This window comes from Gadus morhua, chromosome 8, assembly GCF_902167405.1.
Source record: "Gadus morhua chromosome 8, gadMor3.0, whole genome shotgun sequence".
NCBI lineage: Eukaryota > Metazoa > Chordata > Actinopteri > Gadiformes > Gadidae > Gadus > Gadus morhua.
The window spans coordinates 27,771,008-27,798,391 of NC_044055.1; the positions used below are offsets into that span (position 1 = coordinate 27,771,008).

The window sequence follows — 27,384 nt, forward strand, 5'->3', positions numbered from 1 at the left end:
TAGCCCTAAGATCCTTTGTGAATACGGCCCCTGAAGAACAGAGACACTTGAATTGACTCCCTAGACGCAAACAACAACAAATGAACTCCTTCATCCCAGTCCTTCTCATTCTCATAGCAGTACATTCGAATCATGGTTTTGAGAGTGGCGTGAAATCTTTCCAACGACCCTTGACTCTCAGGATGATAGGCACTTGAAGTGATCTTAATCAAGGCCTTAACCCTAACAACAACAACAACAACAACAACAACAACAACAAATGAACTAGTTGAACTAACAATAAAACAACAACAAATGAACTAGTTCATAGTTATTTTTTTCAATATGTTGCTGTGAGCTATTATTTCTTTCCGGTATTTTGAACATTGAGCCCCCTTTGTGGTTTGTCTAGGATGAAATAGAGTGGTTGAATCAAGTATCGTAGCGAAATACAGTTTCTATGGTGTTTTATTGTACATTTACAGTGATGTTGCTAGGTACGCGTCCTGCGTCCCTGACGCCTTAAAATCTGAAAGGACGCACTAAACTCACTATCCATGCGTCCCGGGGACGCATCTCATTTTCCCCATGAAAAACGATACATTGTGAACATTAAACAACTCGTGTTTAATCACAGTGACTGGCCAAAGAAACCTTCTTGTGAGCAGATCGGACAAGCGCTGTTTCAACCCTCTGCGCATCTACTCGGCGCAGACGTGATCCCCTGTACAAAGTATCGCGACATGCTAATTTAGCCGCTACCAAAACAACTAGCTCGTCACCGCTGATTTCATTTCAACAATTAAAAATACGAACTTCATAGTAAATAAACCCACGTTTCCACTGCTCGATGCTGTGCTCATTCGTGTCGAATGAGCAAATCAAACAGGATTTTTTGCAATCCTTCTGATTGAATATATGTACATTTATGACAAAATCGTGAGGACTAGGCTTGTGACACACACACACAAATGTGGCGCTCGCGCGGTAATAGCTCATTGGCGCCACCTAGTGATCATTATGTGCAAATGCACAGCCTCTCATTAAAATGACTTAGGGGTCATTTGACCCCTCTTGCGGCGCTAGGAGTAAGTAAAAATGGCCCGGCGTTTCTAGTGTTAAACATGAACGGTTGAGTACTCCAGCTCTAACCATATCATACCACCATCAAGGAGTTTAACACTATTAATTTAATTTAAGAAATAGAATAATAATAAAAAAGAAACACATTTTTTAAACTGGGGAGTCGGGACCCATTGAATTTCTCAGGGACCCACCCAACTCGCCACCTGTGGGTCCCGGGGACTCACTACATTGAAAACCTATCAACTGCATTTAGCACTGCATTTAGCACATTTTGTAAATCCCAATGATTTCTGTTGGAAGACTCATTGCTCGTTGACCGGAAACGGAAAGGAGGGGTGTTCATGTTTGGTTGTAGTCTTTTTGCTCGGTTCTAGCCCTACTGTTGAGACGGAGAACCGAGCGAAAAGACTACAACCAAACGTCAGCAGCCCCCCTTTCCGTTTCCGGCCAACAAGTAATGATTCTAGAAGGTATTCTAGTCCGCTGAGCTATGAGCCAAAGAGCTAACGTTATGGATTGTACATATTTATAATTCGAAATTCGTCTCAGCCTTTATACCACAGATACTGTAGGGTCTATAGCATATAACCGCATTGTCTGATTACAGTTTAATTCATTTTTTACAATTTAACAGCTCTCGTTTTGAAGAATAATCACCGCGCCATTCGTTTCAATGGGAATCGCGACGGTCTATACGTTCAACATAAAGTGTACATATTTATAATGTGAAATTCTTCCCATCCTTTATACGACAGATACTATATACTATGCGCACTTCAAGTGCCTACTATACTATACGTGTTGATAAACAAATAACCCCCCTATTGAACCAAGTTAAACCGAGTGAGCGTGCCGTTCACAGAAACCAGAATGAACGAGTTCACAGTAACGTTCATCAGGCAGTAATACAGTACATTCAGTACTATCATAACCTAAATATGAATGAGTTCATGAACTATCGTTCAATGAATGCGTCCAGGCACAATACTGACAGTAGGGCTAGAACCAAGCCCCCAGGAACAGTGCATACTTCCACAATCCACCAGTGCTCAGCGGCCAAGCCTGGTATTTCAGCTGTTTAAGCGGGCTGTGGACGGGTCCCTCGATTCAACAAAAATATTTCTGCATCCGGCACGTCATGCACTAGGGCGTGGCTAGGCGCCCATGATGCGGAAGCAAATATCTCCTTAATGTTGCCCTATTGAGCAGTTTTCATAGGAATGAATGGGTGCCATCTTTTAATCCGCTGTCCTTTCCTTAATAGGACCATGCTCTCGACGCAATGGGAACACATCAGCGGCGGCCATCTTGGTGGTTTGGGAAAATGCCTCAACAGCGCATCCATCTGGCACTCCTCTGTATAGTTAAACCCGCCCAACAGCGGATCAGCAGCTGTGCTTGGCCCGACCTGGGCCAATCCTGCTGGAGATCTGATTGAATCTGAGAGGGCCAGACATATGACAGAGCAAATAAAACATGAGCTGACAGATCTGTCTGGTTCCCGGGCTTGGGAATGGTGAGTGAAACGTTGAAGAAGGGAGAGCCTGGTTTTGCCAAACGATCCAGACCAGTGAAACAATGATGTGCTTCTGCAAATCTTCTTGTCCCTCCAGCCTGTTAGATTTCATCCATAGAAAATACTCATGAATAAAGAATGTTGCTGTAGGGTTGAGAATTGCCAAATTGTCAGACCCCAGATGGTTTGTTGTTGCCATTCCTACAACGGTAATATTTGTAATGTGTATCTTTTCTGTTCTAACTGTCTTGCTTTTGCTTGAAAAATATTTGGGTTTCATGCTATTGCGTGCCATGTATTATCATGGCATGCAGTGCCATGATAGTGGCGTAAATTAGTGGTCCCCAGGCAAAATGCAAAACATAAAATTTGTTTGTTGCTATAATAGTTGACTGGAATTTGATAACCTATACATTAAAAAAATCAATACCTTGATCCAAAGTGGTCACATGATGATTTAAAGCTATTCATCCTTGATTTCAGCCTGAAGCGTTTCACTGTTGGCTTGCATGCGTTTGCATCCACACATAATGACCAGCCACACATCAGAACATTGGCACCGGACACACAAACATCGCTGCTGAAGAAAAAAAGAAAAGACTGTTGACTGGTGACAGCATAAAAACAAGTCGACGACAAATTAATCCATCCTCTCTAACGACCGCAATTACTGTCATTGTGTCCGTCTTAAAATCCCATGCAGCGCTCGGCAATCTCCCACGCCGGTACCGCCAGTTTGGCTCCAACTTGTTATTATGGTTTTCAATGGCCACACTCGATGCGCTTCGCTGATTGTATTACTACGTACTTGATAAATGACAGAGATCCGTAATGCGCTGTTGAAATGCTTTGTTGCTGTGCAGAATGGATGCAGTGTTATAAGCCATCACAACAAAAGCAGCATGACCAGGCGGCCTTATGTTCAGCATGTCTAATGGCTTGGCTCTTTGTTTTTTAAGACTAAAAAAAGCCTAAAAAAAACAAGGCTCTACTCACATACGGCATACTGAATGTTGTGGTAATGTGGAGGCATTACTATTAATGCTATTTCTTAAGATCATACTCCATAACTATTCACCAGCTACTGTAGCTAGCTGCAATTTGCTATATTTCAAGGTGATTTCGATTTAAAGTAATGAAATAATGGTATCTCACTCACGATGACCCAATGTCGCTTTGCTTAACTTTGCAAATAAAATCCATCAGACAAAAAATATATAAACCATAAACAATAGCTAAAACGGAAGTCCACTTCATTCCTCCTGGTACCACCTCCTGTCTCTAACCCAGTTTTGTGTAAAAAAGCCTGCCTGCTATTCCTCACTATAAATGTATGGTAAGTGTGTTGCTGGGCATGTTTCTTTACCCTCTGCCTCCGTCTTTATGCAAAGCACACCCATGAAGCAGCCACTTATCATTAAGTAGCTCTATCCTTAATCGTTAAGTAGATGTTCTAGAACACGGTTCTGTCTAATCTGCTAATTCATGCATTATTAATCTGGCCCTGGCACACCTCTATTACTTTTGCGCAAACCTATTAACTCCTAGCCCCGTTTGGCTTCTCTTAGGTATTTTATTTGTATTTTAAATGAATGCAGACACTAGTATTATTACAGATTGGTCCTGTTATAACATGACCAATCTGTGTTTTTTGTGTGTCGTGCACATAAAAAAAAAAATTGGACCATTTGCAAAACATCTGTGTTGCTAAGCAATACTACGAGTACAGCAGTACTACCTAAGCCAGCGTTGTTAAATTTAGCAATAAACGGCTGAGAGTTAGCCATTACTGATGGCGGTGTATGGAACACAAAACAATGCTCGCGGCACTTTCAAAAGATTATTCTTGAGATATATTGCCAAATGAAGCAGTAGGGGGTGCAAGGAGTGTGTGTGTGTGTGTGTGTGTGTGTGTGTGTGTGTGTGTGTGTGTGTGTGTGTGTGTGTGTGTGTGTGTGTGTGTGTGTGTGTGTGTATGTTGGAGGGTGATCAAGCAATGTTTTAGGCACAACAAGGCAGGACGCAGGCGAGGAGCGAGAGAGAGAGGAGAAGGAGACGTAGGAGGGGAGAAGAAGGAGAGTAGAGGAGTAAATGAGGCAAGGAGAAGAGATGAGGAGACAAAAGGAGTATATGAGGAGAGAAGAAGAGAGGATGAGACAAGAGGAGTAGATGAGAGGAGAAGATAAGAGGGGTATATGGGGATGAGAAGAGAAGATAGGAGCTGGTGCATGTGGTATAGGAGAGGCAGGAGGAGGCATGTGTGTCAGCAGGGAGATGCTACAGGCCTGAGGGGAAGGAGCAGAGAGGGAGGGGGTGGAGGGAGGGAGAGAGCCAGGGCAGGGAGGAGGGGTCAGGGGGGGTTGTCTTCATGTCGGCCACATGCTTGGCTGGCCCTCACTCAGCCAGGTCTTTTGTCATGCTGATCCAAGCGCCCCTTTGTCCAGGAGAGGGGAGAGGGAGCTCATGTACGTGCAGGCAGGAGGGAGACGGGGAGGAACGGAGACTGGGGGAGGGAGGATGTGGGGGGAGGGTTATAAGACAGCCACAAGTGGGACTGAGGGAGGAAGGGGAAGAAAGAAAGAAAGAAAGAAAGAAAGACCGATATATATTCTCTTGTCAAATGCAAAATGACAAAAAGGCAAATTTGCTGGATTATACAGTAGAATGTGACTCCGAAGATGCAGAGAGAGAGTGATGGAGTGTCGAGTGACCCTGAGCTGAAGGAGACACAGGAAGCAACACAGAAACGATGTGATTCACACAGCAGGAGATGAGTGGGAGAGAGAGAAAGACTGAGAGAGACACAGAGAGACAGAAAGAGAGACAGAAAGAGATATATAGATGGACAGAGATGTAGAAAGAGAGAGAGGGAGAGATGCAGAGAATCAGAGGGAGAGAGACAGAGATTGAGAAAGAGCGAGACGGTATGGTACTCCCATATGTCCAGCCCCCAACTCTGATGTCACGGCTAGAGAGGGAAAGCGACAGAGAGACAGGGAGAGAGTGGACCAGCAGCCTTCATCTGAGCTCACTCTATCACACACACACAGCCACTCCCACACAGACGCTCACATCCTCAGACCAACTCCACACACAGTATCCTCGCCCAAACACTCTCCACCACGGGATCCACAGCACTCCCACGTCAACAGATACACCTGCTCTCTCTCTCTCGCCCTCCCTCTCTCTCCCTCACTTTTCATCTACACACAGCAAGCGTCCCGATGCGCTGCGTGCCGGGGTAGTGATGTGTAACTCAGGCAGCTGGCCGGCTTGAGACACACTAAGAAGAAGGAGTTCCAGGGAGGAGGGATCTATCCAGCGGACATAAGAGCCAGGAGTGGGAGGTGCTCTCGCCCATCTCCCCCCGTCTCCCCGGTAGCAGCAGATGTGACAGGAGAGGCGATATCACACCACCCTGCCTCTCCATCTGGGAGAACAATACCCATCAATACCCTCTAACATCAAGCCTCTAACAGGAAGGGGCTGCCTTTGTCCCTCTCTCCAGGCGCTCGGAGCACCGGAGCCCTGACTCTCTGTCTCTCTCTGGCTCTCTGGCTGTTTCACCTTCGGTGGGGGAGGGAAAGCATCTCTCCGTCTCCCTCTCTCCAATCTCAGCGCGGTCTCCTTCAGTACTTGGAGAGCTCCTGAGCAAGGCTCTCCTGGGCCGTGTCAGCGTGTGTGTTAGCTCTGTGCATTGCTGTGTTCGGGAGATACTTCAGTGAGTGTAAAGATGCAGCCGAGCCCCGTCTCTCTCCAGAGGGGTCCCTGTGGGTCCACCGCCGCGCTGGGCGGGCAGCGCGAGGAGAAGGAGCTCTTTGAGAAGTTCTGGAGGGGGACCTTCCAGGCGGTGACCAAGCCCCGGCCAGGGAGCGTCATCATGGCCAGCATCACCTCCCGCAGGAGGGTGGCAGCGTGAGTACCCCCATCCGGAGCATGTCTTATGACTCTTTATTTACTATAGAAACACACACACACACACACACACACACACACACACACACACACACACACACACACACCCACACTTACACCTACACACACACACACACACATCCTGGAAAGGTTCCTAGTTGGTTGGTTAAAATGATTGGTATAAATGAGTTTGAAATTATCATGACAACGTTTTCATATTGGCACGCAATGCATTTGATGGAATAGAAAACAATGATCACATTAATCATCATTGGAAATACCATTATTCCAGAGTGTTGGAGGAAATTGTCAACATTCAAGGACAGAAAAACATTGGAAAGAATTTAAACCTTCAATTACATTCCATGCAATCTGAAGGGTGGACCCACATGTGTGTTGAGTGACTGAAGGGAAAAGGAAAAGATCACAAGTGAAGCACAGAATCAGTCACCTCTCATATCCTTCAGACGTAACACCTTTCACATGCAAACCGCAGGCAGACCTAGCGATGGTCCCTGACCGGGTGTCCTTATCATTATTCTGTGTTCCTTTGTAGTGTTATGTCCTTTCAGTCTATCAGGATGTCTGAGCTGTAACATGTTAAAATTAGAGCTGTCAAGCGATTAAAATATTTAATCGTGATTAATCGCATTAATGTCATAGTTAACTCACGATTAATCGCGTTTAATCGCAAATTATTTTTCTATGCTAAATATCCCTTGATTTTTTTGTCCCATAATTCTTCTCATTTTAATTATCTTATCAACATGGTGAAGTGCATCGGCTTGCCTTGTGCAAATGATTTTTTATTGATAACAACATTGGCATATACTGATCAAAACAGGACGATACAAAAAAAGAGCCTATAGTGCAATTAAACGACTGCTTTGAACAAATGTAATTTGAACATAGCAGTCAGGCTACTGCTACTATGTTTTGAGCCAAAGAAAAAAATAAATACATTTTTTTAAATAAAACAATTGCGTTAATCGCGTGATAATTTTTTAACGCCGTTAAATTTGGTTTGCGTTAACGTCGTTAATAACGCGTTTAACTGACAGCTCTAGTTAAAATATAATAACATAATATAAATCTGAAGCAAACTGTATTTTAAGCGTTTTTTTAAGATTAGACAAATTTCACACTACACCCACATTGCTAGTACCACACTCACAGTGTGTACCTGTGCAGGTATGCAGTAGAGGTGGCTCATGTGTGTGCAATTAATACAATCAATACACACACAATACACCTAGGCCTGTCGTCCTACAGCAGCACAGGCCAGTGGGAGCAGATCATGTGTCTTTAAGTTCTCTATTACTGCCACACAAGAACGCCACAATTGGCTTGTTTAGGGAGGTTTTTTTTTTCTTGATGGACATGAGAGCAATTATTGTGTCATCGTATTACAGCTATGCAGAGACCTGACCAAATAGTAGATTCATCTTAATTTAAAAGCACCGCCCCAGGAAGATGGACCATTTATTAAGGGATCCATGTATGATCAAATTAATGATTTAATAGATTAGTTGCAGATTGTCAGCCACGAGATTTGTCTGCCCTATACACTCTGTGGGCAGCAAGGGGGGGGTCTGTCTCTGCGCGTTCATCTCCTAGGATGGACGCTCTGGTCCTCAGTGGACGACGATAATGAGGATGTGGAGGAAGAGCATAATGATGAGGAGGAGGAGGAGGATAATGAGGGTGATGATAGTAATGATGTTGGGGAGGATGATAAGAATGAGGATGAAGATGGTGAGAATGAGGATGATGGTGAGTTTGAGGAAGCTAAGGAGGATAAGGATGATGATGATAATGATTAAGTGGGGATGATGATGAAGACAAAGATTTTGAGAATGGTGATGGTGAGGATGAGAAGGATGATGGTGGTGATGATGATGGTAAGATGATGATGACCAAGTGGGGATGATTAGGATGATGATGAAGTGGGGATGAGGTTGATGAGGATGATAATGATGATGATGATGATGATGAGGATGTGCGAGCTTCAGAGCAGGCGTAACTTGACTCAACGTGACAATGACTGCAAAGCCCCACTAACAAACAGAAAACCATCTCCAAACAAATTAAAGGAGCGTGTCTCTGGGTTTGGTTCCTCGTCTCGTCGCTCGGGAACATCGGAAGGGATCGTAAAATAATGAACAAGGAACAATATGACATGACTTTAAACACAGAGAGAGAGAGAGCGGTGGGGGACAGAGCTGCTCTCGCTACACCCCGATGTTGATTCAGCCAAAGCCCGGCTGGGGCTGGAGACTACTTAGACCATCACAATGTAGGGCCCCAGGGCCCGACCACTCTCTGTCTCCCTCCCCTTCTCTCGCTCACTCTCACCCTTTCTCTCTCCCTCCTTCCCTCTCCTCCATCATTATTCTCTGTGGTTAGCTGAGGGATGAACAATTGCGATGTGGCGGCAGGGAGTGAGTTTATAACGAGCACAGAGAGGGTATGATGGGAGATTATTGTGTGTGGGTTTGTAGGTTTGTGGGTGTGAGTTTTTGTTTGAGGCAGTGTGTGTGTGTGTGTGTGTGTGTGTGTGTGTGTGTGTGTGTGTGTGTGTGTGTGTGTGTGTGTGTGTGTGTGTGTGTGTGTGTGTGTGTGGGTATATAGAGAGATGTTTCATGTTCGAGAGTATTAGAGTGATCTCTCTCTACATCCATTGCCCTGGACTTTTTTTCTCCTTTTCGATTTCCATCCTTTTTCTCCCTCAAAAGTTGAGTGGGTCTGGGAGGCTTAAGTAGGTCATTAAAGACCGTTGTCCTCCCCCGGCCCTCCTCCTCCATCTCCTCCTCCTCTCATCCTTCTCCCCCTCCTCCTCCTCCTCCTCCTCCACCTCATCGTTCTCCCCTCCTCCTCCTCCTTCCCCAGCACTCCTCCCTCTCCTCCTCCCCTCCTCTCATCCTCCCCCTCCTTCCCCAAATACTACTGCTCCTCCTCCCTCTCCTCCTCCCCTCCTCTTTTCCTCCCCCTCCTCCCCCCAACACTACTGCTCCTCCTCCTCCTCCTCCCTCTCCTCCTCCCCTCCTCTGATCCTCCCCCTCCTCCCCCCAGCACTACTTCTCCTCCTCCACCTCCATCTCCTCCTTCTCCAATGGAGAAGGCATATGATGGATCATATGGGTGGGGCTTGTCCCAACTCCTATGTAATTGCTCTATGTGTGTGTGTGAGTGTGTGTATGAGTGTCTGTGTGTGTGTGTGTGTGTGTGTGTGTGTGTGTGTGTGTGTGTGTGTGTGTGTGTGTGTGTGTGTGTGTGTGTGTGTGTGTGTGTGTGGTAGGAGAATAAGTGGGGTGTTGTTCAACTTCATGGCAGATGGCTGAAAAGTAAGAGCAGGGAATGGGGGGGGAGGGGTTTAGGAGTGAAGAGGCAGGGGGTGTTTGGGGGATTGTGGAGGGAGGATGTGTTGGGTGGAGTGTGTGTGTAGGGGGGTGGGGTTTGGGGGAGGTATAGAGAGGTTGTGTGTTTTGGGAGAGTGCAGCGGGGGTTTGGGGGTTGTAGATTCTTATTTAATTTCACAAGATGCAACAAGATGCAGGTTTAGTGAGTCAGACAGGAATGCGAAGCGTGTTTAATTAAAACCACATCAGAGACAGTAAAGATAGCTCCCTGATGACGGAGAAGGGGCTGGCTTCACTGTGATCATTCAGAGAAACGGCTTGTTGTTGTTGATGTTGTTGTTGTTTTGTGTTTCCCTTTATTAACAACGGCATTGGATTTTGGTGTGCCTAGCTCTGAAGGGCATGTGTACTAAGGAAGCAATGTCTAACCATAACACACAGACACACATACACACGTGTGCACACATGGAAACTCCCATACGCACAAGGGCATGCAAACACACACACAGACACACATGCACACACCCACCCACGCACACACACACACACAAAACATTTATGCTGGCAAGTAGACAGCATACATACATATGCATGCACACACAAACACACACTCAGACACTCACAGACACACACACACAGTATGAGCATTATAAGGCTGAGGAGGAGGATAACATTGTGGGGGCATTTCTGAGCTCCCCGAGCGACTTTGCATCTGCTTGTCACTAAGAGAGGAGAACATAGGCTACATATAGTTTGTCTGTCATCATGCGGTACATACAGCCTGTATGTAATCACGCGGTACATACAGCCTGTCTGTCATCACGCGGTACATACAGTCTGTCTGTCATCAAGGGGTACAAACAGCCTGTCTGTTATCATGGAGTACATATATCCTGTCTGCCAATGCGCGGTACACCAGACCCCCCCCCCCCCCCCCCCCCCCCCCTCTCTCTCTCTCTCTCTCTCTCTCTCTCTCTCTCTCTCTCTCTCTCTCTCTCTCTCTCTCTCTCTCTCTCTCTCTCTCTCATTTGCATGTGATAATGTGATATACAGAATATTAGGTTATATTTTAACCATGGTTCTTTCTTCATGCCTTGTGTGCGTTTCCCCGTCTGTATGTGTTCTGTGGTATTTAACGGTCACTTCAGGCTCACTGCAGTGTAGACAGACCGTTCGTTGCTTCGCTTCCCAAACCAGACGACCACAGATTCATCTTGTTTTAATTGAAATGCATATATTTTATCACAGCCAAATCACTGAGTTGTTACCCGGTCTCTTGTCATGGTGTTAAAACCCATGATGGTATTTTATCGTCAGTTTGAGGTCTTTTTTTGCTTGTACATTTCCTGTTGGCGAAAACCATAGAGAGAAATGTAAATGTGTTATTGATTTTCATGAAGCTAATCCATCATCCGTCACACAGCAAGTTTTGACAATCAACACACCAATCAGAACCCATTGTTACACGAACAGACCAATCAGAACACATGGTTACATGAAACACACCAATCAGAACACATGGTTACCTGAAACAAACCAATCATAACAAATTTTTACAAGGAACAAAAAAATCAGATCACATGGTTACATGAAATAGAATAGAATGTTTTGCAGGAATTGCAGTTGAATTGAAACGTTTTTAAATCATAAACGTCAAGTCTCACTTTTCATTTGTATCTTTAAGCAGTTTGAGTAATACTAATATCTTGATAACAATTTTTAAATAAGCAAACCGATTTATATATCAAATGCAGTATCATGTCATGTACTAAATCATTATTGACTTCCAATTCTGCAAGGTGAGCATATAAGCAGGAAACCAAATATAATTTCAACCTTGCATGATAATATATCTCCCTATCACGAATGACTTGGATTTTCAGAAAGTAATCATCAATTTGTTAAGTTAGTAGATCAACACTCATCCACACAAGGAGATCCCTGTTGAAATTATATGAATCTCACTCATGAAGTGGATACCACAATCTCTCTCTCACTCTTTCACTTTCTCAATATTTCACTCTCTCACTCTCTGGAGCTAGGGAAGCAGATGATAAAACAACTCTAAAAAGAAATATGAACACACATATGAGTTGGAAAAAAAACATATTAGGACAGTTATTTGATGGCAAGCTGAGAAGTCCACACCACATTTCACATCACCAACGGAAGGAAAATACAAGCGGGAAAAATTACATTTTGCCTGTGATAAACTCTTTGAAAATCCTATTTCTGATTACATTTCAAAGCCAGAAGGGCATAGGGAAAGGTCTTACAGCCTTTAACGGAGAGATAACACAGCCCATCATATTGAATTTCAGATAGGTGCACTCCATCAGTGATGCGTGATAGATCCAATACTAAATGAAGATCAAAATGATGGCTTCCTGTATTCTGTGAGCCACATGGTGAGTTCAAGAGGATCCTTAATGCTTGAAGTCACCAATATCAACAAGTGCCTTCCTAGTTCCTACCCAGCCAGCCACCCCCATATCGGGCTGCTAACAAACACACAGACGCACACCTACACCTACAGACACACAAACACAAACACACTCACACACAGCCATACCTCCACAGGCTCACAAACACTGACACAGAAACAGGCACACACACACACACACACACACACACACACACACACACACACACACACACACACACACACACACACACACACACACACACACACACACACACACACAGACTTCCCAGCAGCTGTGCGGGAAGTTTGAAGGACGGGGGAAGTGGGAGATGTTTCATTCAGATCTTGTTGCTCTTAAAGTTGAATCACAATTTTGACAATTTGAGTGAGTGAATCAAGAACCTATATCTGTCATGTTTATATGTACGTTCCAGAACATATTTAACAATTAATGTCTATTCCGGGGAATAGCTATTCCCCACTATTCATGGAGCCTGAGCCTTAGTATATACTACACGTGAACAATAAAAAATAAACAAGATAACACTTTTTGCCGGGATTTATTTGTTTTCATTAGCGGTTTATTTGTTTTTATTAGCGTGACGAGGCGACCGTCACGCAACATTTTGCGATGAAAACCAGAGAGCTCGTAAGTACGCCCCTTCCGGTAGACCCCCCTGGGACCTCTGAGATCATAAAATATGAATGGGTTTCAATTGAAAGAAAGTAATTATTTGCTGGTCCCAGTCTTTATATATCCTGGATTACACACATACAGTATGTTGTTTGCGGATTTAAATTATAATTTTCATGCAAAGAAAACAACAAAAATTCTAAGTTAGGTTTTGTGTGAGGCCGCTTTGTGAACTACAGCCCCTCGCTGCTCTCGACGCGAATGATATACGTCACCACTACTCTTGTACAGACATGGCGATCTCTCTGCTCCACTACACCGCCCTTTTCCAAGGGGAGGATAACAGCATCGAAAGAGGCGAAAACCATTATAAGTCGGGGCATGGGTCGATTTTCAGTTATGCCGATGGGGAGATTGTCGGTCTTTTCCACGCCAGTCGCAGGGAGCTTGACGTCACATACATGTAGGGCCCTATTTTAACGGTCTGAAACGCAAGTGAGAAGCGCCAAGCGCAAGTAGCTTTGTGGGCGGTTCTACGGCGATGTCGCTAGTTTATCGGCGTGAAAATTGACTCTTGCACCCGGCGCATATCTAAAAAGGGTTGGTCTGAAGAAGCCTAATTACCTGTAGGTGTGGTTTGGGCGTAACGTGCAACAAACCAATGAGAGTGCCAGCTCCCATCCTTTAAGAGCCATGAGCGCATTTGAATCTGACGAGTTGATATTTTGACAGCGCGTCTGCAGTCTCCGATGAGACGGATGCACATGAATTTCAAACTGCAAATGGCTCAGTTTATGGCCAAATAATATGGCCTAATTCACACACGAGCCTTCAAATAAATGTTGGCAAAGAAAACGTATATGATATAACATATGATATGCGGTAGCGGTGGTTCTATTTAATGATATACGCAATACATTATAAACATTGTTTCTTATCAATATTGTATGCATTATCGTGCATTATCGACTTGTGTTCCTAATATGCATGTGTCCCCCCGTCAATATACATTGCCATGGACTGTATTATGCGTTGCGTGTTTATTTTGCATGTGTTTAAACAGATGGACGCACACACGCGCGCCCGCAGGCGCATGTGTGTGTTACACATACAGAGTGTGTGTTACACATACAGACACGCGTGTGTGTGTGTTACACATACACACACACGCGCGCCCGCATTCATTCATACTTTTTAACACTCGCTTGCGGTAAAACAATGTCTTCTCACGATCAAATACTCATCAATCCTAAAAGTTATGGGCATGTATAGAAAATATGTGCTTGCTGCACGGTGTTTGCAGATGAATTGATTTAAAAGTACAACTTATTACTGCTGTATCAGCTGTTCTTTCTTAAATAATTTACCAAGAATGTGTGGCTATATAGATGAGAGAAGCAAAGTGTATGCGCGAGGTGCACACGCAACATTATGAATGCGCCCTTAAAATAGCATCTGAACAACGCGCCACTGACTTTAAACCAGGTATTTTCTGGTTTGTGGCGCGCGTGGTTTATGAACCGTCAAAATAGCAACAGGGAACGTTTGCACCAGAACACGCCTCCTCCTTTCGCCGAGCCGGGGCACTTGGGACGCAAGATCATTCCCTAATTTACCGACGCGTGGCGCATGAGGGAAAAGCACGCTCTGCGCCAGTTGCAAACTAGCAACGACACATGCGCCAGTGATTAAGTAAATTGCGCCGGATGCAAGATAGGGCCCGTAGTCTTTCTCATTGTGTTTTCGCTACAGCCTTTAACTGAACTTCTGCACAATAAACGGTCAAACTCCTGCCATGAAAAATTATCATTTAAATCCACAAACAACATATGTGTAATCCATATAAAGACTGGGATCAGAAAATAATACATTTCTTTCCATTGACTTCCATTCAAATTTTCCTCGCCCAGAGGTTCCATGAGGGGTCTACCGGAAGGGGTGTACTTACCAGCTCTATATCCTGAGTTTGAGATCTCAATCATGGGATATTGTCCATTATCCCGAGATAGCAAACCAATCAAATTGCGCCATATTAAAGCCAAGGATCAGTCCTTGGCCCCACCCTCTTCACGCTATACATGCTCCCCCTTGGTCGTGTAATCAGCCGGCATCGAATATCTTTCCACTGCTACGCTGATGAAACCCAACTTTACATAAAAACAAACCCAAACCCCTCTGCAACCCTATCCACAATTTCCACCTGCCTGGAGGAGATAAAGGTGTGGATGGCGGCTAACTTCCTGCAGCTCAATGGCTGAAAAACAGAAGCCATTCTTGTTGGCACTCCACACCAGACCCGGTCATCCACTATCATCAACATCAGCTTCTCCGGCAACGACATCCACCTCTCATCCTTAGTCAGAACCTCGGTGTCAGAATGGACACTCACCTGACCTTTGAGGCCCACATGCAACATCTTTGCAAAACCTCCTTTTTCCACCTCAGGAACATTGCAAAACTCCGCCCTATACTCACTCTCCCCGATTCAGAAAAACTTGTCCACGCCAATGTCTCCTCCAGGCTGGATTCCTTGTCAGGATTCCCAGCAAGAACATCCAGCGGCTGCAGTACATCCAGAATTGTGCTGCCAGGATCCTGATGGGGGTGTGGAAGTACCACCACATCACACCCATCCTCAAATCCCTCCACTGGCTTCCTGTCCAGTATAGCATCAAATTCAAGATCTCCCTTCTGTCCCACCAGTGCCTCCATGGCACTGCCCCCCTATACCTCAAAGAACTCATCACTCCCCATTCCTCCTCACGCCATCTCCGCTCTGGACAGGCCAACTTCCTCCAGCTTCCGAGGACAAGGCTCCGAATTATGGGCGACCGCGCCTTCGGCTCAGCTGCACCAAGTCTGTGGAATGCTATCCCTGACCATCTAAGGGCCCCACAGACTGTGGATTATTTTAAAGAAGGCCTAAAAAAACATATTTTTAGAAAAGCCTTTGGCTAAACTGATATTTTAAATTATTCTTTTTTTCTCTGTTATTTTTCTTTTTTTAATCTAGTTAGTCTTTTATGTTGTATTTCTTTTAATGTGCATTGTTGCACTTTGAGGCCATTAAGTTGATGTAAAGTGCGTTATAAATAAAATGTATTACTATTATTAGATATTAGGAGGTTCACGTGTAGCACTAATACTATATATGTAGCATCCAGAAACTATAACTATGTGTCATGTTTATATGTAGAATCTAGAACATATTACTATATATGTCATGTTAATATATGGCATCCAGAACATATTATTATGTGTCATGTTTATATGTTTTATACGGTTATAATTACCTTTTATGAACCACAAAGTTTCAGAGTATCGATAACATAGATCCACCTTGGATCCAGCAAAAAAATGTGTGGGCCAGCAGATGTCCTTAATTATACCAATTTCATTAATTTGACAAGCATATATCTTTAACACAACAAAGATATTTGTGAACACACACAAAATACACATTTTATGAGGTTTTGCTCTAGTAGAAAGTGAGTGTGACATTTCTGTTTTATCATCCCCTATACCCTGCGCTTACCCTGCGGCTTCTGTTTACATAAACACTGATATTCCACGACACTTCTGACATTTTAAACTATTAAAATTAATTTTGATTATAAAAGTATATGTATGTGTTTATAATTTAGACAGCATGGATATTTGATCTCATATGTGTGTAAGCCATATAAAGAAGAGTTTAATCATCTATGCAACTGCAAGGAACCTCGCTGTGGTACTGGACAATCAGCTATGCTGCACCGCGAACATCACAGCGGTGGCCCCATCCTGCTGAACGCAAGTAAAGGTTGCACAACAAAGTCCCAACTCTTCTCTGTTTTTGCACCGCTGTGGAATGGGCTGCCGATGTCAGGACCGCAGAGCCGCTCACCAGCTTCCGCAAAAAATAAGACTGACCTGGACACTGCATAGCCTCCCTCCTTACCCCCAACCACCCCTCCTCCTCCCTTACTCTGCTAAAATGTTATTGTACCTAACACGATTCACTACATATCAGTATTTCCTCATAACCCCTCCAAGGGGAAATTAAATATATCTCGGTTTATAATACATATTTGTAATACAGAGATAAAATAAATAATAAAACGCTATTTCGTCCTCCACATGAGATGGTGGCTTGTAGTTTGAGCAGACTGAAGGTACTGTTCAGTACAAGGGGCCCGGAAACAGAAAGCGTGGGTGAGGAAAGACACTCTCATTTCCTTTTATATCTTCACACGCAAGCAATGATCCTGCTCACTGCACAATGAATTATAGAAAAACATAATTCAGCAATCATTCAAGTTCAACTGTTGAACAAGGCTAGCATGCCGTGTAGGAGGGACAAAACAGAACAGGTCGTTCATTGAGTATTGTTCTTGAGTGAGCGTATAACAGTATAACAAAGGTTATATTGGCTACATATATACTCTACACACAGGCTGCTCTGTCACTGTTACACACTCTACACCCAAGCTGCTCTGCTCCTGTTACACACTCTACACACTGGCTGCTCTGCTCCTGTTACACACTCTACACACTGGCTGCTCTGCTCCTGTTACACACTCTACACACTGGCTGCTCTGCTCCTGTTACACACTCTACACACAGGCTAATCTGCTCCTGTTACACACTCTACACACAGGCTAATCTGCTCCTGTTACACACTCTACACACAGGCTGATCTGCTCCTGTTACACACTCTACACACAGGCTGATCTGCTCCTGTTACACACTCTACACACAGGCTAATCTGCTCCTGTTACACACAGGCTGATCTGCTCCTGTTACACACTCTACACACAGGCTGATCTGCTCCTGTTACACACTCTACACACAGGCTGATCTGCTCCTGTTACACACTCTACACACAGGCTAATCTGCTCCTGTTACACACTCTACACACTGGCTGCTCTGCTCCTGTTACACACTCTACACACAGGCTGCTCTGCTCCTGTTACACACTCTACACACAGGCTGATCTGCTCCTGTTACACACTCTACATACTGGCTGCTCTGCTCCTGTTACACACTCTACACACAGGCTAATCTGCTCCTGTTACACACTCTACACACAGGCTAATCTGCTCCTGTTACACACTCTACACACAGGCTAATCTGCTCCTGTTACACACTCTACACACTGGCTGATCTGCTCACACAGGCGGCAGCCCAATTAACGGCCAAGTTGCGCAGGTTGGATCGAGACTGCCCTGGGATGAGGTGATTACGTATCGCTGGTCACAGATTATCATTCATGAGTGGCCGGCTAGCTCCACTCTCACCTTATCCTTAACTTGTTAGATTCTTTCATGTATATGTACGTTTGTAGATATGATCAAACAAGATGTATGATCCTGGTCATGATAGTGGTTCTCAACCACTATCATGACCATTGGCCGCCGTGCTGCGGTGATTTAGAAATGGAAATGGTAAGACTGTAAAACCGATTATTACTATTTGTATTGGTAAAATTGTTCCTACAGTAGCTGTGTTTGCTCGATTTGATGATGCACATAGCGATCCCCGAGAAATGTTTTAAAGGCATCGCAGTGGTGAAATTTATTCAGTCAAATGCAGACTTCTCAAAGTCAACTCCTCATCATGTTAAATTAAATACTAACCCTAACCTCAAGGCTGACTGGCTCCAGCAGCCTCTCCTTCCTGTTTCATTTGGCCCCATCCCCGGCCCCTGCCCATCCTCATTTGAGGAAGGCGATCTGCCGCTCATACGCACGCTGGACACAATTTGCATAACACGTCTGCCCTGACGATTTCACAGTCTCACTCGGAGACGGCCAGGTTGAATTAATTGGACTTCAGTGTTCAGTGCTTTTTTTACACACATATTTGAGCTTTTTTAACTCTGCTTAGGGGTTTTAATGACAAGAAATGTCAAATAACAACAAAGATTAATAATTTTTGGTAGTTTCTTTCGACAGATTGCCAACTATTGCTCTCTCATTTTGATTCAATGTGGATTTGCATTTTTGACATGATTACTCATAGATATTCAGTCTTCTGATCCAATGAAAGTGGAGGTAAATGATGGAGGATGTTTTTCATTTCACAGTTCATAGGACTGATGGCATAAAACCCCAATGAAAACCTCCCAAGCCTATTCAACTTAACACAATTACTTTCCTCTATTGAAATATACATATTGCCAAGCATACGTTTGCTACGTAGCTTCATTTGTAAATACATTATAGATCATTCATTATGGTCTTTTATATAACAAGTTGTCTGGTTATTACCAAAATGATAAACCTCTATACAGATGAAACCCCAGCCCAGCTGTTTAAATGATTATCGCCCCATAGCCCTGACCTCTGTGGTGATGAAGTGTTTTGAGAGACTAATCAAAACCTTCATCACCTCCTCCTTACCTGTCACGCTGGACCCCTTACAATTTGCCTACCGCCCCAATAGATCTACAGATGACGCCATAGCCCACATTCTCCACACTACCCTCTCCCATTTGGACACCAGGAAAGGGGCCTACGTCAGACTGCTGTTTATTGATTATAACTCAGCATTTAATACGATAGCCCCCTCCAAGCTGGTCACCAAAATGAGAGATCTCGGCCTGCATTCCTCCCTTTGCAGGTGGGTCCTTAATTTCCTGACCGATAGATCGCAGGGGGTTAGAGTGGGCAATCACATGTCACCCCCCCTCCCCCTCAACACCGGTGCCCTCCAGGAGTACGTGCTGAGCCCTCTGCTGTATTCCCTTTACACCTACGACTGCGTTGCCACCTTAGACTCCAACATCATGGTCAAGTTCGCTGATGACACATCGGTGGTGGGCCTGATCTCCAACAATGATGAGACTGCCTACCGCTCTGAGATCAAACATCTAGTGGACTGCTGTAAGGAGAATAACCTCAAGCTGAACGTCGACAAGACCAAGGAGCTTATAGTGGACTTCAGCAGGAAACAGCAGAGGAGCATCCAACCAGCCTAGTGGAGAGGATTGGACAGCTTTAAATACCTCAGTGTTTATGACAGGACCTGTCACACCAACACCGTTGTGAAAAAAGCCCGTCAGCGTCTCTACTATCTCTGACGACTAAGAGACTTTAAACTTTCACTCAGTGTGCTCAGGAACTTCTAAACCTGCACCATGAAGAGCATCCTGAGCGGGAGTATCACCACCTGGATTGGGAACGCCACCAAGCAGGATCGTTTGGCTCTAAGGAGGGTGGTCCACTCAGCTGAGAGAACCATCAGGGTCCGCATCCCTAACCTGCAGGACATTCACATCAAACGATGTGGAAAAAGAGCCAAAAAGATCACTAGTGATGTCAGCCACCCCAACAACAGTCTGTTTACCCTGCTTCCTTCAGGGAGACGCTACCTTTTGCTGAGGGCCAACACAGAGAGGATGTTTCTTTCCCCAGGCTATCAGACTGTTGCGGCCATCCTTTGCCTTGGTTTGGATGTGTGTGCATTGATTGTTGATAATGTTTGTTGATGGTGTTCGATGTTGGTTGAGTGATTGGATCGCGGGGGGGGCGTGGTTTGTGCCACCTGTAAATGCACTCGAGAATGGCGGCACATAAGTTCCAAGCTAAATCGAGCAGATGCCGCATCACGTGGCTTGAAGGCTGATGTATTCCTCCAGTCTAAGTTGTGGATCAATGGCCCATGCTTCCTCTCCAAACCTCAATCACAATGGCCAGGAACAATACAAATGGATGGAGTTCTTGACGACGACCCCGAGGTCAACACCAAGATTTCTGCCAATGCCGTAGTGCTGAAAGACATTGAATGTCCCACAAGTAAGCTTCTGAGGACAAAGAATGAACACAACCCAGGATCAAGCTAAACAGGAGCGCAAACTGAAGCAGCAAATAAAACCAAACATTCCCAAACTGTCAGTGAGCGATTTGGAGAAAGCGGAAAAGGCCATTGTCTGTTTTGTGCAGAGGCAGTCTTATCCAGACGAAATCGAAGCCTTAACTAAAGGCACTTTGAAGAAAGCTAGCCATCTGTACAAGCTGGACCCTGTGATGGTGGATGGAGTCCTGAGAGTTGGTGGTAGGTTGAGCAGGTCGGCTCTCCCTGAAGAAACAAAACATCCAATGATTCTTCCAAAAAGCAGCCAAATCGCCACGCTAATTCTGCGTCACATCCATCTTAAAGTTGGTCATGGGGGCAGAAATCACATGCTATCAACTCTCTGGCACCGCTTCTGGATACCACATGCCAACTCTGCCGCCAGAACAGTCATTGGAGATTGTATGACCTGCAAAAGACAACGACAGCAACCTGGTGAGCAAAAGATGGCAGACCTTCCTGCGGACAGAATTATTGCAGATCTGCCTCCATTCACAGACGTTGGAATAGATTACTTCGGCCCAATGGAGGTGAAAAGAGGACGAAACACTGTCAAGCGATATGGCGTCATATTCACCTGCTTAACATCACGCGCAGTCCATCTAGAAGTGGCCCATACACTCGACACAGATTCGTGCATAAACGCCATCAGGAGATTTGTCTGCCGCAGAGGTCAAGTAAGAGAAATAAGGTCTGATAATGGCACCAACTTTGTCAGTTCTAACCGGGAGTTAAAGAGTGCTGTCAGAGACTTAAACCAAAACAAGCTGCACCATTCTCTCTCACAGGATGGAATAAAGTGGATCTTCAACCCGCCGTATGGAGCTCATCATGGAGGAGTCTGGGAGCGGCTGATACAACAAGTTAAAAGGGTGCTTTGCACAGTGGTAGGGCAGCAAGTGCTGGACGACGAGGCCCTACATACTGCATTGTGCGAAGTGGAGGCTGTGTTAAATGACCGTCCAATCACCCCATCTAGTGGTGACCTAAATGACCTGGAGGCCCTAACCCCAAACCACCTCTTGCAGCTCAAAGCAAAGCCACTTCTACCACCTGGCTTGTTTACCAAAAACGATCAATATGCTCGCAGGCGTTGGAGGCAGGTCCAGTACATTGCTGACCTGTTCTGGAAGAGGTCGGTGAAAGAATACCTCCCACTAATGCAAGCACGTCAAAAATGGAACAGAGCAAAAAAAAGCTTTGCAGTTGGAGATCTTGTGCTTGTCATGGACGAATCAGCACCCAGAAATTCGTGGCCATTGGGGCGAATCATAGAAACCATGGCCGATTCCAAGGGATTCGTTCGTCGTGTCCGGCTGAAGACACAAACCGCGGAGCTGGAACGACCCATCACCAAGCTGTGCCTTCTTTTGGAGGGGGCTACAGCTTAAACATCGACACTTAAACTGATACACTGAAGGATGCTGGCACTCTACATTTCTCATAACGCACATATCCCCTTGCATTACACCTTTTCCCCTTTTTTGAAGTTTGACCCCTTGCATACACCAACTTCTCTTTTTCGTCTTTTTGAAGATCAAAGACCTTATTTTTGCCTTTTTTAATGGCTTATGGACTGGTAAAGAGACACTTTAAAAAGAAAATGTAAAAAAAAAAAATGCATGAAGTAAATGATGTCAGTAGATTCTTGTGTTATGGCTATATATTTTTCCCCTTTTGGGTTTTGTAATTAGTTGCTTGGCAATAATTAGGGGCCGGAATGTTGCGGCCATCCTTTGCCTTGGGTTGGATGTGTGTGCATTGATTGTTGATAATGTTTGTTGATGGTGTTCGATGTTGGTTGAGTGATTGGATGGCGGGGGGGGGCGTGGTTTGTGCCACCTGTAAATGCACTCGAGAATGGCAGCCCGTGTCAGTCCGGCAAAGTCACAAACTGGTGCAGACACTGTGGAAATACATAATTTTGACCACTCAAATCTAAGTGTTCGTTTTCAAGTACCTTAAGCTTTTCGTTAAGTTAAGAGTTTATTTGTTATTTTGAAACCCTTTTTACTCATGGTTTGGAAGCCCTTTGTACGAAAATAAATACTTATTGGATGGAAGAAAACCACGTTTTTGGAGTGCGTTTCTCAAACACCACAGTTAATGCCCCGGAGGCATCACTCGACTTCGGATGCCGTGACACAGACTGTTAAACCAGACTGACAATGTCACTTAGCCCACCACCCAGTGACCACCCAATCATTATTATAATCTTGCACTTTATATAGTTGAATTACAGCCGGAATGGTACATAAGAATTTCACTACGCATTGCCCTGTACAATTGTGTATGTGAAAAATAAATACAACTAAACTAAACTAAACTAGATGACCAAATGTGGTGCAGTAATTATATTGTATCAAATGTTAGCCAGTAGCAAGCTGTGCATTCTGTTGATCATTGAGACTCATGGCTAACAGGAGAAGCATGATCTCCAGTGACAACCAAGAAGCAGATCCCACTATGAACTGATTAGTAACGATGGACTGACTAGGGCATGAAGAGGCTGGACAGGTTTGTCAACGCCAGCAGAGTGCAGCAGTACCGTCATGCTTTGTCAGACCACACAGCTAAGACCTGCTGAGGTGACTCATGTAGCGGGCTTTAACCTGTTTCCCATGCTTTGGGGCCAAGAGTCAAAGTAAATCCTTATGGAATGAATCGTCATGAGGAGATCTACTCCAGTTTTGTGGGACTAAAATCTGATATAAGGCACACAGGGAATGTCCCATGACCCTGTCAATGTGACTCATTAAAACCCATTAACACCTGCATCCTGCCCTGTGCATTGTCACCAGGCAGGATGCAAAATAACAGTTAATTTTCCTCTAATCTATCCTTTTAACCCCTATCAAACTATCTCTATCGTTGCTTGTACCCGATTGACTATTATATATCTGTGCAGTATGTCATGGCCACCATGCCTTGTTGTGATACTGGATAATGGATGGATTATTATAACATACTATTAACATCTGATATGAGACTTTTGAACCACAGAGTTTCACATTTTACATAGATCCATAAATAATCAAATTGGCCATCAAACAGTCAGTGTAGACTGTAGCCACAATGCTCAATATTAGGTGTATTCTCAGCTAACATGGAGATTATCTCTAGCTAATAGTGGATATTGCTTGGAAGTAGGGATGGGCATGATTAATCGACAATCTACTAATTAATCGTTAAGAATTTCGTCGATCACGTACATTTTTCATCAATTAAACTAATGCAGTGTGCAATTAAACATTTTACCACATGGGGGCAATATGTACATTTGCGGCTCCTCCCCCGCAATAAACATCCCGCTTTGAACGCTGAACTCTTTACGCCTAGCAGCTATAAAAAGCTATAAAAACTACAAAATGACTATTAATGCAGGCTATGTGGAAAATGCGCCGACTTTGGCTCGGCCTGGCTACGCCCTCTTCCGCTACCTAGCTAATGCTGCTATCCATTTGGATAGTACGCTGGTACGAACGACCAGCTTCAGCAAGAACGTGACGTATTCCTTTGCTCCAGCCTTCCAGTTTGCCATTTGTGTTTCTGTCGAGCCACGAGGGGGAGTAGTAGCAGGCTAGTCATCATTAGCAACATAGCCTCTTTAGCAAACCAGCTTCAAAACAAAACTTTACATTGAATTGCACGCAAAGCAAGACAGTGCAATGCATATATTGGTGACCGGATTAAAGCAGCAATGAAATCAAGTGTGTAAGACGTTTTAAAAACGACATTAAAACCACCAACGTGGTACAAATAGAAAGAAAATACATGTCATCCCCCATTAACTATGGGCGTAGCCATCTTCTTTGCGAGTTGTACAGCTCTGCTCGCTCTACTTTGAAAGCGACGAGATACTACGACCAAAAGGGGGCGTGCCTCAGTGAAATGCCGCAAGAAAGCTGGGAGATTTGCGACTTTACCACTTCGTAAATCCAAATGGATAGCAGCATAAGATGGCTGCCGTTGAGTACGAAACGTGTACATCACCACACACTTCGCGATTTGACCGAACGCCCTACGTACTCAAACTTAGACTAGTAAGTACGGATAGTATGGATATTGGAACAGGGCGATGTAATCATGAAGCGGACGAGGCCACGGCGAAGTCTGGTGTGGGACCATTATGATTTAAAAAATGACTTCTTGGGGAGCACTATAGGCCTACCATTCAAGGCGAGGTTAGCATCGAAGCAGAAATAAAGAACTTTCTGAGCCCCTGGATTGTGGAAAGTTGTTCCCCCGCCTTGCCAAGTTAGCACGGAGGTATTTGTGCATCACGGCAACGTCGGTCCCCTCAGAGTGGGTGTTTTCGGCGGCTGGACTGACGGTCACCAGGCTGCAGTCGCGTCTGACCCCAGAGCATATCAACATGCTCATCTTTCTGAACAAAAATCCGTAGACTGGTTGGTTAAGTTATAACATGATTGTTTTTTTGATATTATTATTATTATTATTTTGGGAAGAAACTAGGGTTGTGTTTATTTTTAGTTATGTTTATGAGCACCGGCTTCGAGCTGCATGCTCCGTTGCTTAGAGCAGAGTAGCGCATAACTATTGAACGGATCTGGTTTAACTGAGTTGTTCATCTAATAATAGATATCCCAATGAGGGAAACACGCTGCATTTGTATTTATTTCATTTTGAATATATATATGTTTTTTAAATTTTTAGGTAAAATATTAACGATTAATCGACTAATTGATCGTTAATTCTCCCGACGATCGACTAAGACAACTTAATAATAGTATTAATAATTAAATATGTCTTGCCAAGATACAGAGGATCCTGGGGGTTCATTCAAGGGCCATAAAAAAACCAACATGAAATGCTTTTAAATATGAGCTAATTCAAGAGACTTTTGGACTTTGAGTTTTGAACCTGCTATCACACTCCTGGTGATTCGTTTACCAAACATGAAAGCCTGACAGATAGTTGCTTAATTAATCTGTTATTTTGAGGGCGTTCATTTCAAACTGGGGCACAGCAGTGTCCTTGGAAGGTTTGAAATTGCTTTTCTCCCAGTGCTCCCTGCATTACTGTAGAAGAATTGTTGAAGAAATATAGCCGCAATGAAAACCACGGATCTAGGAGCTGAGTATTAATGGTTTGTCTTTGATGGTCTGTAAGGCGGGTGCTCAGGCATCTCTGTGGCCTGATCTAAATTAGTTCTCTGTAATGCTGCAAAATTATTGAAGTTGGAGGAAATGTTCCCTTTTTTTGTGGAAACCTTTTGTTTGATCGACTGAAAACATCTTACCACAGAACAGAGTCTGTTGCCGACCGTCTCCCCTGTGTTGGAAAAGGTTTGACTTGAGAGTGCTGGTTTGCGTAAATAAATGAGTTCTGACGGGTGGCATAATTTCTCTTTTGATTACCAAAGGCCATTGCTAATGCACTGAGACAGCAACAAGAGCGTCAGAGAGTCACACAGAGTCAATGTTTTATCTGTTTATCTGAGTCCTTGATTATTACTCTTTGGCTAAGGCAGCAGCTTTTAAGGAGCAGGATTATTTTGAGTTGCTACATGAATGAACACAAACACAGAGAATGTTTCAAACATAATAATGCCTGTAAAAGGAAACCATCCACACTTCTACATTGAGAATAATTTGGACTAATTGCCTTGGCAAAGCTTTTTTCCTCGTTTAATCTTAATATTTCCGTAGCCGCCATCCTAACTAATATCACATATGTGAAATGTAATATATTGTGGGCCATGCTTTATTTATTTATTCTCACGACTAAAAAGCCATCACTAAAATGACTTTTTATTTGGCCTCTCAGCTTCTCTCCCTCTAAACCTCGATCCCTCTCTCCCTCTCACCTTCTCTCCCTCTCGCCCTCTCTCCCCCTCTCAGTCTCAATCTCTCTCTCTCCCTCTCACCTTCTCCCCCTCTCTCACTCTCTCACTCTCCCCCTTTCAGTCTCAATCTCTCTCTCTCCCTCTCTCTCTCACTCACTCTCCCCCTCTCAGTCTCCCTCTCTCTCTCTCTCCCTCTATTTCTTCTCCATACGGTCATGTCCTAAGCTACCAGAGCTCTTGTAGCGACTAGGCTGAAGAGGCGGAGGATTAGTGGCTAATAAAGTGTGGATGGGAAGCTATTCATTTCTCAGGCAGTGCCATTTGGCTAATGCACAGCGTCTGAATGCCAGGCTGATTGTGATGGAGCTTCCCCAGGCATAAAGCTTTGATAGAAGTTGTTTAATGGCCGAAGAGTGTTAACGATGTATCCGTCTTGAGAAGAACTTACTTCACAACGCGGAGGAAAAAAAACAATGCCTGGCTAAGCCATCTTCAATGCTTGCCTCGGCTGTTGAAATTGTTATCCAAGGGCCGTCTAATGCAGAGACTTTGTGCTACTCGTTTTCCGCATATATTAAATATATATATGTAACGCATCCATAACGTATCATTTTATGGATGCGTTATCTATATATACAGTCTATATATTGATATTTATACCGGCTCCTCCTAGCTAGAGTGTCGAGGTGTTCCTGGTCAAGACACCTCACCCTGACTGCTCAGCTGGCTGTTGCTTGCATGGTAGCAAACGTATTCACATGACCGTGGGTCTGTCAATGTGTGTATGAATGGGTGAATTTTAGACTATAAGTGTAAAGCGCTTTT

The 27,384-nt window shown here is 44.3% G+C and overlaps 1 protein-coding gene across 2 annotated transcripts in view; it reads left to right on the forward strand.

Moving 5' to 3' along the window:
• Window positions 1-5,516: 5,516 nt before the first annotated feature.
• srrm4 (serine/arginine repetitive matrix 4) overlaps window positions 5,517-27,384 on the forward strand; it is a 55,540-nt gene continuing 33,672 nt past the window's right edge. Inside the window, exon 1 of one of the 2 annotated variants that reach the window (XM_030363940.1) lies at window positions 5,517-6,496. In XM_030363940.1, coding sequence (XP_030219800.1) covers window positions 6,315-6,496 — 182 coding nt within the window. In that variant the 5' untranslated portion in view covers window positions 5,517-6,314. The remainder of the gene's footprint in view (window positions 6,497-27,384) is intronic. The other variant, XM_030363941.1, reaches the window with a different exon arrangement.